A 13309-nucleotide genomic window follows, 5' to 3' on the forward strand; every position below is an offset into this window, starting at 1 on the left:
TTTTTGTGTGCATTGAGATCTTTCTGGTGGCGTGCAGACAGTCTCTGGTTGAGCTCTTCAATCTCTATCCTCAGTCAAAGGATATATACAACTTTACCCGTCCCCGTCCGACAGGGAGGGTCTCCCGCTGTGAGGTGCAGGTGTGAACAACCAGATCTGGAGGAAAACAACAAGACTTCTCATGTGCGTACAGAGTTATGTCTCTCTGCTTTTTAAAGCTAACTTTCTGCAGTTCAGTATTTCCACATTCATGTCTTAGCCTTGGTTATCATGCAAGTGATCACAACACATGTTGAATCTCCTGTTTTATTGCAGATTTCCTCGACATGCACCATGTTGTGACTCAACAGACACATTCAGAGCCTCGGTGCAGAGACTGTGTGCATCATCATGTGCACAGTGAGACATGCATGAGATCATCAGAGCGGTTTGATCCGGTCACACGGTGATCACACTCCTTTGACCTTCTCATCGGCTGCAGGACTCTTCAGAGCCGCCTCCCTCATGCTGTGATACCCGTCCTTACTCTGCCTAAACATCTTCAGCTCCACCTCCGTCTGCTCCCGCATCGACTGAACGCAGAACAAAAAGGAAATATTTAACTACCATACGTAAATATTTTTGATTATTTAGAATCTTCTCACCAGACATCATGAATGTGGTTTACCTCCAGGTCTTGGGTGATGGCGTGGTTCGGTCCGTGTGTGACCATGAGGATCCCAAAGGCCTGACAGAGCAGGCTGTGACCCTCCTCTATCTGGCCCGCGTGCCAGTGGGTGACCCCGGCCTTCATGATGGCCATCCCCAGCTGGGCGTTGTAGGGGTGGAACAACTTCCTGTTGAAGAGGAGGAGAAAAGACACAGAGGGCAAAGGATCCAGAGAAGAATCAGAATCAGGTATTTTTTAATTTATGGAACAAATCTTTTAGTTTGTGATCAAATGTCATGATTGACACAGCTGATCAAAGAATATCCACTAAAGGTTGTTGTTTTTGTCTCTGACAGGCTCAGATTTTTACTCTAAGTGTGTGACAGCATTACAGGAAGGATCCCTGATACCTTTTTATTCAGAGGAAGATTCATTTTCAAGTGGAAACAGCTGTTAAAAGGCTCTCTTCAAAGATGCCAGACAAAAACATGAATTGCAGTTTGGAGAGCACAGAAGCTGCCTGTCTACCGCTGCACTGTCTTGAGATCCTTTACATATATAAACATATTACACAAAAACTGTGTATCAACATCCATTTTCATTCCAATAATCACACAAAACAACAACTTTTATTTGACATACTCTGACCTGGTGCATTCGCCCCAAAGGATAATATTGCAGCCATTACTTATTATTTGGGGCGGCAGTAGCTCAGTCTGTAGGGACTTGGGTTGGGAAACTCCCAAACTGTTTGATATTTAGACCCTAAAGTTTGTAAAAAATATTGTCTAGAATATACTTGTGTCTTTTGATGCAATGTAATGCTAACAGATGAAGTTTCTTTGGATATATATGATGAGTTTTTAAACATTCATTTGTCTGTGATTTTGTTGGATTTCGTCAGTGTCGTCCCCGTTTGTGTTCACTCACATGTATCCCTCCACCATCCTGCGGGCCAAGACCGCAGCCTCTGAGAACTTCTGCTGGTATGACAGAACCTCGCTGGCCATGCTGAGCACACGCAGCGTGTAGAGGTGAGTGTCGGCCAGGACGTCCTTCTGCTTCTCCACACACTCACGACACAGCTTCACCACCTGAGACACAAAAAGACCAAACGCGGTGGAGGACTTGTTGGGACAATGACAGAGAAGGACATTCAGACGCTGTGAGTGTTTCATACCTCGTGGTAATCCATGTTCACACGGGCCACCTCAATCTTCTCCAGACTGTCTTTACTGAAGGCGGTCACCTCCTTCACTTTATCAGCAGACGGCTGAGAGCAGACAGGAATATAAAGGGTTAATATGATCATGAATCAAAAAAGAAGAGCGTATATTTACTGAAACCAGTTGCCCTCCTCCCTGACTTTGCTGTCTGCGGGCGCCATCATCAGGTCGTCCTTGGTGTGCTTGCTGCAGTGCTCACAGCTGCACTCGAAGAAGAAATTCTCCTTCAGCTTCTTCTGACGGTCGGCTGAAAGGTTCAGGAAGTCCACGTAGCTGACCGTCAGCTCCTGGCCCTCGGGGATTTTCTCAACAGCTCGCAGCTCGATCCTAAGGCAGAGAGAGGTGGTGGGGGGGGGGGGGCAGTTAGTCTCTGATATTTTAATACATGCAACAAGTCTAATGCTGGATCAGAGCGCAGCAGTTTGTGCTGTTAAATTTGGTGCATTCATCCATGATATCGGTATCTACTGGTTTAGAGGTTCACTTTGTTATGAGAGAGGATTGAATATGACGTACCTCCTCTGAGAGTGGAGAGCAGAACTCAAAGCTGATTGGCTGAAAGACAGAGTGAATTCACATGAACACATTTTTAAACATTTCATATATCCAATTGATCTTTTACCACAGCGTAAAGCATCGACAAGGCGTGCAAATCCAGAGTAAACCTGGTCTTGTGATTGTTCTAGTGTAGCCAGGTAGCATTCCTCCATTACAAGAAGACGGGTGGTTCCTGCGTCTTTGGGCCTTCTACTCATGAGTGTGGTTGTCGGGTTGTTTGGATACCTACTTGCCGTTGTTGAGGATGACGGTGCAGTTTGGCCAACAGTCGTGGTTGACCAGACAAAGATTTGGGAAAAGACCGACTCCAACGGCCTGCAGGCCTCGCTGATCACTCAGAGTGAATCCATTACACTTGATCTACAGACACACAGAGGGGAGAAGAAGAAGGGGTGTGCGTGTGTGTGTCAAAATGCAATCTGCAGTCCTTAATGCCACACTGATTCTTACGATGCCGAAGATGTGAGAGATTTCCTCCGCAGAGTGTTTCTTCCGGCCGTAGGACCAGTACTCCTGGAAGCTCTGCACGTTAGTCTTCATCTGCTTCAGGTCCTCTTCAGACAGGTCGGACACGTGGTCCTCCAGCTGGTCCACAGAGACCAGCTGACTGTCCGACGCGATGCCCGTGTCCTTGTGAATACGCCACAGCACCCGAGCAGCCAGACTGGACGGGAGACAGACAGTGAGCGTGAGAGAGAGCGAGAAATCACCGACAGATTTTATATCAGTTGATAACAAACTCGTTTTTTAATCTCTGAATTCTTAACTCAAGATACAAGAACTAAAGAAACTGCAGTTCCTCAAGTGACCACTAGAGGCTGTCTCCAAAAGTGAGTTGATCCCCATAGAGCCCAATGTTAAAATGTCCAACTCTACAGCAGAAATAAACACCCCTGATACAAAAACATGACAACTCTATGGGCTGAATTTTTATACAACTCACATGTTTACATCATATTTAGGTTTGAAGGGATGTAGAATTAGGGGGCGGGGCCTCTTTGAGTGACAGGTGGGAGCCGCTAGCTCTCTGCTAGGTGTCACCTCAGCTAAATCAGTCTCTGAACTTTAACCTCTGAAGATTTCATCATATAATTATCAGACTAATAATCTGTCCTTCTGTGAGCTTCATTGTTCTAATAAAACGTCCAACAAATCTGAGCTCCACTTCCTTCAGTGCTTAAAGTTCACATATTTACTTATGATAAAGTTAGCACTGTAGGAACTGGAAAAAGTTGTTTCATAGGAGAATATTTCGCTCAGCAAGTTGCCAACATGGTATGAGGGGAAGAGATGGATTTATAGTTTGGTGTCCAATAGTTAGCACTGAGCACAAAGTACGGTTATGAAGCGCTGCAGAGGGAACAAATAAACTCGTACTGGACAAATTTCATGCAATGCTGCTACTTTTTCATCCTGAGGAAGAGAGAAATGTGAGCATAAATGTCAATGAAAACCATCCAACAGCCACTGATTTCACTCAACATATCAACGAACACTGGAAGAGTCGGGGTCACCAAAGTCTGTAGGATTAACCTTGACTTTTCCTTGCTGAACCTAGATTTACACAATCAGACTTCAGGCAGAAACAAATACGTTGTTCTTTCTCGGACTCAAAGATTCCCCATAAAGGAACTGATTGGTAACCATGGTTACCGCTAATGTTTTAATCTCTCCTGCAGTGTCCTCTCGGCTCCCCTGCATGATGGATATGTCTCACCGTACGCTCTCGCTGGGGGCCCTGCCGACCTTCCTGATGGCTCCACACTCCTGCTTGTGTTCGTCCCAGCATGCCGTCTGGCAGGTGCGGTCGCAGTAGTGGGCGAACTTACACTGAGCGCAGCGGTGCAGGTTGGCCTGACGCCGGAAACAGCTGTGACACACCTGAGTGGACAAACTGGCAAACAAACAGAGAAACTTTACAAACTTTACAAAAGGAGTTTTGTGGAATTTGTAACAAAGCGAACACTTCAAATGTCATTTATGAAACTGTGATTGTCTCAGTCAAAGTCATGTGTATGCACAATCTGATCTAAGGGCTGAGGGCTGAATTAGGAACTATGGTCTCATTAGCTTGTTCTTAACGAAGCACACATATTTAACCGTTTAAATGTGTGGTCCAGTGACATTGGTCAACATTTTTACAGGCTTACAACTGATACAGATGATGGATTTTCTTTGTTCCTTTTTCAGAGAACTTGAGTTATTAATTTCTGTCAGGACTTAAAGACAATTTCAACCAAAATCTGAAAAAGTGGATCTGGAGGAAATTACCAACCCTGACTTTAAATAGAACCATTAAACAATAAAATTAAGTAAAAGATTAAAACACAGTTTTTTCTCCGACAGTTCACAGACAGACGGGAGTCCTGGCTGAAGTCCTGGAAGGTGCTGAAAAAGATTTCACACTAAAGAAGATTCACAAACAGAGATTAAATCAAACAGTAACACATCAATAAAACATATTCATATAAATATTTACTTAATCACCACAGCTCCTGCAGGAGGCGTCCAAAGCTTGAAGTGAAGTAAAAATACATTTCTAAACAAGATTACACTGATTTATTTATCCACTTTATTCAACAGTTTGGAACCAACAACACAGAGACACCTCTAAGCCCCGACAGAGTGTGTGTATGTGTGTGTGTGTGTGTGTGTGTGTGTGTGTGTGTGTGTGTGTGTGTGTGTGTGTGTGTGTGTGTGTGTGTGTGTGTGTGTGTGTGTGTGTGTGTGTGTGTGTGTGTGTGTGTGTGTGTGTGTTTAAACAGTTTATTCTGCAGAGTCCAAAGGGACAGAGAACAGACCTCGGACAGACTGCTCCTTGTTACACCAGAAACAGCCATTAGGTTTCTCTCTTCAAAGCCACCAAACTCCACTGACCAAAACAATGATTTTACCGCAGAGCACATGAGGAGTTGCTGGTGTACCTCTGCTTTGGATGCTACTTTTTGTTTTGTGTGTGTGTTACTCTGTGTTGGATAAATATTGTGTTGAACAGAACTTTGCATTAAAATCAAGAAAGTCACATCAAAACACAAACACACACACACACACACACACACACACACACACACACACACACACACACACATACACACACACACACACACACACATACACACACATACACATTGGTAGACCAGCAACTCAAGTGTACTGTAAGGTTAAAGACCTGTTATAGAGCTTTGTGGATGAAGTGGATGTAAATTGTGTTCTTTGGGGGAAACAAACGTCTTCCTCCTTTAAAAAATTGTAAGATGAAGACGCCTTTGCAAAACTGGAAATGGCTTCTTAACTTGCTCTCTTTGAACCAACCCAACTGCTTTGACAAAAACAGTATGTTTTGCACCCAATCAAAGTTCGTCTTGTGGTGCATTCATGTGGTGTCGGACACATTGGAAAAACGAGTTTCCGAGTTGTAAAATGCACATGAACACCTGCTGAAGTCGGAACAACAACTCGTAAACTCGGGCAACCCGAGCAGCACCTGAATGCAGCATTAGACTTGCTGGTTTACCACAGCTCTGATTGGTCAGTTTTCTGGGGTTGCACATGCACAAGAAATCGGTAAACAACACAAACAAACTAACTGATGCAGGCTGCAGATAAAATGAGTGTTTTTGTCAATGGAGTCTGGTGTGTTTGAAGAGAGTGATGTAACAGCTGTTTCTGGTTGGAAAGAAGCATATTCCTCTGTAACATAAAAGTCTATCTCCATCTGGATGTTGTTGTCAGACACAAACACAGTCTGAGTCTGTCAGGGACAAAAACATTAAGAGGAGAAAGTTTGGTAAGTTTGCCCCAAAGACTAACGTTTCAGCCATCACAGCCTGCGTCGTGGCTTTCAGCTGCAGACATCACGTGGAGCAGTTCCAAAAGTTTTTGTACCTTTAAGTAACTTAGACCCACATAAATGTAAAAAAAAAAAACCTGGGTTGAAAATGCAGAAGTCCTCCTTAAATGTAAAGTGAATCTGAAGCTGCTGCGTCTTGAAAGGTTCAGCAGCATTAATGTAATTGTGATCCGCAGCTTCATCACAAAGCCTTCAGGACTCTGCAGGTCTGCTTTCTGTCCTCGCAGTCCAAACTAAACTCTGACAGCAGCATTCAGTTTCCATGCAACAAATATCTGCAACAAAGCAACACAAACCTTTGTTGTCTGACTTTTGTCAAACCTCTTTTTCTTGTGGAGCATGTAGAGTATAAACAAACAGAAAATGAAGAGGTTCGACGGATATCTCAGGGATTGTGACACTCAGTTTGAGACCACTGGGGTCTGATTTGATAATGTTTTAAGAAATAATTTGAAAGGTGTCAGGATCCTTTGAAACTGAATCCAAAAGGACGTCATGCTCAAGTTCACATGACACCCCGACAGCTCTCGCTGCTGGTGTCTTGGGCGTCTAGAAATGAGGTCACAGCAGAGAGAAAACCTGCTGTCAACAACACACCTGCAGAGGGTCAGAGAAGATCGTCCTCTGACCTGTCCCTAAAATCTAAAGAAAACAAAAGATCACTTTTGTACCTGTCGAAGACCACAGCAGAGAAACTGGGCTCGGCGAAGACCACGTCCCCAACACTGAGCTCCTTGGTGGCCCTCAGGCCTCGACCTTTCTTCCCGGCATCGAACAGCTGGGCGCTCTCCATGTTCCCCACGGTCATTGTCCCGGCAGAACAAAAGCACAGAGACAGAGAGAGGAAGGACGGTGCGTCTGAGGGAGGGACGAGGGACTCGACGAGCTGCAGGGAGAAATCCTCACAAACATTCAGGAGCACTCGCCCGACCCGAGGGAGCTAAAAATAAATCTGCACCCTCTGAGGTTGTACCACCTCCCCAGAGAGGAAGAGGAGAGGGGGTGAGGTAGAGGGAGTCTGAGGGGGTCTTGGTGGGTGTCGTCCCCTTCTTTGGGTTGGTTCCTTCGGGGGGGTATTTTGGTCTTGGGGCAGCTGTGACCATCAGTCAGACACATGACAGGAAAAGGAGACTGTATGTGCTGTATTTTTTTGAAGGTGGACACTATCACTCAACCACTCTGCCCTTTAAATCAGTCTTTAGTTTTTTTGCCACCTGGGGGCAGCAGAGCACTTTTTATACAACATTGACATATTATTATTATAAAAGCAGACACAACTTGTGTCCATCTTTTTGAATCTGATAACCTTTCTTTAGCTCTACTTTGGTCTCCACCTCTTCCATCCTTAGATGCTAAATGTTCACTTCAGGGGCGTGACCAGACCTTTTGGACTGAGGTTAGTCCAACTGGGGCTCTGACTTGTGCACACACATGAATGTTTATTTACCCCTTCTGTCTGCACTAATCACATCGACTTTTAAGTAACACAAGATAACGGCACATTTACATCTTCGAAGCTGAATTCTTCCAAGGACTCTAAACAAGATGTCCGTCCAAAGTCACAATTTAAAGTGTTTTAAAAACTGAAAACATCTGCTCACTGAAAACTAAGAGCTGCCTGTTGCAACTCAGCCTGAATAGGTGATTTCAACATAAGTCCCACCTCTGGCAAATCAATTAGCAAAATAATAGTCAAGGATTTTGGGGTGGCCAATAAAATTTAAAAGGGGGCCCATACCCCCCCTGGCCATCTCTCTGGAAACGCCCCTGGTTCACTTGCTTGTTGCTATCTTTTTCTGACTGCTGTTTGTGCAAAACTGTAAAACACGTTTTAGTGATGTTACTTTTGTAAAAATCTGACTATCATCATTTCTAACATTGTATCCATTGATTGAGTGGTTATGATGGACCTATTTTTGATCACTCCCTCTATACATATTTCTTTTTGTTCACTCTCTGCGCTTTCACACTTGCCCAAAACATCCTGACATTTGCGGGATGAGCTGCATGTGGGAATGCAATCAGACACATTTTTCACTCCAGCTTAGTTAATTTTCTGTGTGAAGTTTGGTTGAGCTAGAGTGATAACACAGCAGGAAATATTCAGGAAAATTCACCTCGAGAGAGATGGAGGAGGTGGTGATGTTTAAATCCAGCGACCGGTACATGACCACAGACTGTATGCACGAGACTGTTGTGTTCTCTGTGTTCGTAATGAAACTGCTTCATTATGTTTTCTGTTCTCCAGTTTGTTCTTCTTCACCCTTTTCTTGATATTGTGCATGTGTCAAACTTCACATAGCTTTCTTTAAAAGGCAAAAATACTCATTATATCCTAAGACTCAGTCGTTCTTTTTAAGTAATCTCTTGCCTCCTCTAGTGACATTTCAAGACATTTTCAGGAGAACGTCTATGAAGACCCTGTGTACTTTTTTACCACAATAAACCTCATTTTCAACCTCACAGAGACTCTGCACTCTGTGCATTTAAGGTCACCGTTTGGACAAATCAAAACCGCATGGCCTAGAAAATAATGATATTCCTGCATGTGGTGACAAAAAGACATTCAATTCAATTAAAAAATATATATGTTTGTCCACAGGGCCAATTCAAAGGCACACAGAGCTGTAAATTAATGACGGTGCAGAAAGACTAAAAATATATACCAAAAATATAAAGTATCAATTAAAATACAAAAGTGAAAACAGAAAATCGATAAAAAGAGTAGAGATGTCAGTGGACAGTGATCGCACTCACAGATGTAAACAGAACTATATGCAGTGAAAATAGTGCAATGGAGAACAAAGATCAGAACGGGAAATAGATATAAACAGAGGTATGAGCAGGTAGCAAATACTGAATGATGAAGTGATCGAGGTGCAATGATGGACAAATTTAGAAAAATGATACAAGACAAGACTTTTTAATTTTGACGACTGAGACGCTTTTTTTTATCTGTGATCATCTTCAGGTCGAACGTCACGTTTTCAGCTCCAACAAAACAAACAACAAATCAGAGTTTATAGTCAAAATTTTATTATGAATTATTCCTGATTTGCAAGAAACATTTTAGAAATGGAATAAGTTTAAGGTACAACAAAGTTATAAATCATTATTTTCATGAGAGCGGCCGACTTCAACCGTCAGCTTCAACGGAAAGATTACAAAAAAGAAAATTAAAAGAAATCATTTCAGTTGCATCATGTGCAGAGTTACAAACACATCTGAGGTATTCATCTTTACAAAGCATTCATTTTTAATCACAGTGGAAGAAAAATATATCGTCATATATTTAGGAATGTGTAAACAATATTTATGATTGGAAAATTAAAAAAAGGGAGAAATCTCCATTCATTTTATTTTCACAAATCAAAATGCCCGAGTTCATCGTTAAAGTAGAATTAAAAAGTGATGACTCTATAATCTATAAACGGCACATTTACTGATAAACAACAGATATCTTAAAGGGTAACTAAAGAGATATATAGAGTTTTGGCTGAAGTGCTTCTAACCTGAAACCTGCCTGGAGGAGTTAAGACACGCCCACTCACCACTTCAAGTCGTAACCATCAGCCCAACATCTTACAGTCTATACCTATTAGCATGTTTAGCTAGGTAATTTATCCATTAGCGACGACTCATGAAGCAGCAGTGACACTTTTACGACATAAATGTGGTTTGAAGTTGGTTACAAATAGTCTCGTCTTCGCACTTTACGGGCGCCATATTTCACATCAAGCTACTTAGACATCAGTTAGAATCAATCCACTTCACTCCTCCATAGTTTGTGAGACAGGTGACGTTGTGTTTATCGGGTTTGGTGACGAAAGCTGGCAACGAATACGTCTCCTGCCTCCAGATCAGAGAAATTAAATTGTAGTAACTGGACTTAACCAGTAGAGGGCAGTCTCTATGTGTCTAACCCGACATGTAGAATTAAAAACTCTGTCCTCAAACGTTGAGATTTTGACCTGAATTAAAGTAAGGCACATTACGTTTACGACCTTTAGACTTCACCACAGATTGAAATGACCAGACAAAGATTAACTGACCCAAAACGTCTTCGCAATAACTGAGGCTGATTACGACTTGTAACACTGAGCGTTAACGGTTTCCTGAACAGAGTCTGAATTTAAAAAAAAAAGGCACACACACATTTATCGTCTGAAGCGTCCTACAGGTCGTAGACGTCGATCTGATCTCCTGACGTGTATTTGTCCTCCAGCAGCAGCTTCATCATCTTCGTGCAGGACTCCTCACAGGTGAGCAGCTTCCCCTCGGAGAACATGTCGGAGAAAGCCTTCCTGAGATCGGAGTCGCCCGTGCTGGAGCGAGCCGCCTGCTGCATGGCCGTGTCCAGAGGACCTGAATCAACAGCAGAGACACACGACGAATAAATCAACACATGAACCTAAACATGTAAACAGCTACAAAGTGTGTATTTAACTCTAAGACATATATCTTCCTCACCTGGAGAGTAGTTGAGCACCCTGAGGTCCGGCTCCTCCTGAGCCAGCACCCTGAACATCATATGTCGGGCGGCCTTCCCGCTGCAGTACAGCACCCAGGAGGAGAACGGCTGCAGGGCACACAGTGACGACACGTTCACCACTGTCCTCTTCAGACCCGGGCGCTGTGGGAAACGCTGCAGGATGCTGGCGGTGAGGCAGAGGAAGGAGCTGACGTTGAAAGACAGGTACGAGTCAACGTCGGCCATGTTGGTGAAGTCTTTGGCAGAGCGGGAAACGTCACCCAGAGAGGCTGAGAGGAGAGAGAGAGGAGAGAGGGAGGAGAGAGGGAGGAGAGGAGAGGAGGAGAGGAGAGAGGAGGAGAGGGGAGGAGCCAGGAGAGGAGGAGAGAGAGGAGAGGAGGAGGAGAGGAAAGGAGAGGAGCCAGGAGAGGAGAGGAGAGGAGAGGAGCCAGGAGAGGAGAGGAGAGGAGAGGAGAGGCGAGGAGAGGAGATCGTCATGTGACCTGGTACTGCACACTCGTTTTAAACTTTTGGTACGAGGTCTCCAGGGCGTCTACAGGGCTGTGCTCGAACACAGACCTCCAGGAGGTTTATCATCCTTCAGTCTCAGTCTGAAAACCAGTAAAACAAAAAGCACTCCTCATAACTCTGTCGCCACGAAGACATCCCAGGAGAGATGATTTATTTAAAACTACTGGAAAGATTAAAACCAGAGTTAATGTGTGTTCATCCTGATTGTTGTGTTCATCACTTAATGAACTTAAAGTAATGACACATGTCTTCAGAATGAGCGGGTAATAAACGATCATGTTTCTGCTTCTTCTTTGGATTAAATGTTAAAGTATTTCTTATAGTCGTGTCACTTTAACAATTTTGCCTCTTTGCAAACCGAACCCTCAACATGTGCCGGCCTCATGACCGGGCTGGTCGGCAGAAAGAATTCACAACATGACTTTGAATCCTTCAGACGTGAGTGAGGCAAATCAAAGCCCAAACATCTGAACAGAAAGTAATCCCAAAAAAAAGTAAGTCCCAAGAAGGGGACGATGTTTCGGAAATACAAATAATGATCATGTAACAAACAATATAACTGTTTATTAAAACAGCTGTGCAAAGACACAACTGACAACAATACATGGACATTTGTCTTGGACTCCGTGTGCTGCTCACGTTTAGCTTGAACTCTTTTGGCCTCATGATTTATTTTATTTTTTTTACCGGCTGTTATTTGGTGACGTTTTACGGTGGGATTTAAAAAATAGGTGGTACTTGATTGGATTTTGTGTTCGACCAATCAACATACAATGACGTATGGACCAATCACAGTGAACTTATGTCACATGAACTCTGTCTTGTTCTGGGAGACTCTGAAGCAGGAGCTGAAAAAGGTTCCTCTAGGCGAGGATCTATAGGAACTAAAATAATCCAACAGTTCCTAAAACTTACAAGCTGTCAGAAAATGCCTTTTGATAACATTTCGACATCCTTATTGTCTGGTTGTTAGATGTTTGTCATAAGATGGAGTTCCACTTCACATACAGAGACTTTTATTACTCCATTGCCCCTTAATGAACACAAAAGACCATTTCATTTAAATCTCAACCTAAACCAGAGCCATAAAGGACGGTCTTGATTTAACGTTAAAACAACAGTATCAAGTTTTCTGGGTAAAGTTACTACACAGGTGTTTATTTATAATATAGCATATCGTATTATTATAGCATGTTAATAACCCATTATTTGGTCTACCTCAAAAAGTCTCTCCTGCAGAAAACGGAAATGACACCCCGGTCTCCCCTATTGAGTCACATAGCAGCAGTTTGTTTTCCAGCTGTAAACTGGTTCTCTAACATTGACTCATTGAGGTAAAGTTTACAGCTCTACAGGTGTTCTTCTTACCTGCGTTGTTGATCAGTATTATGTGCTCCATGTCCTCAGAAAAAGCCTCTGCAGCTGCCTTCACGACGCTCTCCGGTCCTTCCTTCTGGCTCAGATCCGCCACCACACACACAGTCTTCAGTCCGGCTCTGCCTGCCTCTGACCCGGACAGCTCCACCTGCAGAGCCCGCAGGTCGTCACCGGAGCGGGCCGCCAGCACGAGCGCAGAGCCCGACTTCACCGACCGGGACATCTGCAGGGCCACAGTCCGGCCGAAGCCTCTGGAGGCCCCGGTGACGATGCAAAGGGCCCGGCCCAGGTCCGCGGAAGACATGGTGCACAAACAGCAGAAGAGCTATAGCACAGAGACCTCGAAGTGAGACGACGTAGAGAAAAGCTCGGGGCGCAGAGGTTCTCTCTCTTCTTCATGGGTTTTAATCTGCGGTGAAAGCTGCGCATTGTTGCCATCTCTCGGTTCAACAATAATTTACCGGCAGAACAAAGTGTTTCAAAATGCTGCAGGTATTCCTCATAAACTATGGAAGCGATTAGTGATCAAAATTCAAATGATAAAGCTAATTTGAAAATTCAAATGCATTAACAGAAATTATTTTTAATTTTCAGAATATGGGTGTATTATTTGACTCAAAAATAAAATGTTGATTAATTTATCTAAT

At 43.6% G+C, this 13309-nt stretch overlaps 2 protein-coding genes across 2 annotated transcripts; both read right to left on the minus strand.

Annotated features, from left to right (window-relative positions):
* Positions 1 to 302: 302 nt before the first annotated feature.
* smyd1a (SET and MYND domain containing 1a) lies at positions 303 to 7216 on the minus strand. The gene is made up of 10 exons (XM_061060624.1): positions 6955 to 7216; positions 4151 to 4327; positions 2884 to 3097; positions 2663 to 2793; positions 2392 to 2430; positions 2016 to 2202; positions 1830 to 1922; positions 1580 to 1743; positions 668 to 836; positions 303 to 572 (listed from the first exon to the last, which is right to left on the minus strand). The coding sequence occupies exons 1-10, from the start codon at positions 7089 to 7091 to the stop codon at positions 450 to 452; spliced, it is 1434 nt and encodes a 477-aa protein (XP_060916607.1). The 5' UTR covers positions 7092 to 7216; the 3' UTR covers positions 303 to 449.
* Positions 7217 to 9841: 2625 nt separating this feature from the next.
* spra (sepiapterin reductase a) lies at positions 9842 to 13094 on the minus strand. The gene is made up of 3 exons (XM_061060631.1): positions 12654 to 13094; positions 10754 to 11044; positions 9842 to 10648 (listed from the first exon to the last, which is right to left on the minus strand). Exons 1-3 carry the CDS (start codon positions 12964 to 12966, stop codon positions 10458 to 10460), a joined length of 795 nt encoding a protein of 264 aa, XP_060916614.1. The 5' UTR covers positions 12967 to 13094; the 3' UTR covers positions 9842 to 10457.
* Positions 13095 to 13309: the final 215 nt, after the last annotated feature.

The sequence above is a fragment of the Labrus mixtus genome, chromosome 17, assembly GCF_963584025.1.
Source record: "Labrus mixtus chromosome 17, fLabMix1.1, whole genome shotgun sequence".
Taxonomy (NCBI): Eukaryota; Metazoa; Chordata; class Actinopteri; order Labriformes; family Labridae; genus Labrus; species Labrus mixtus.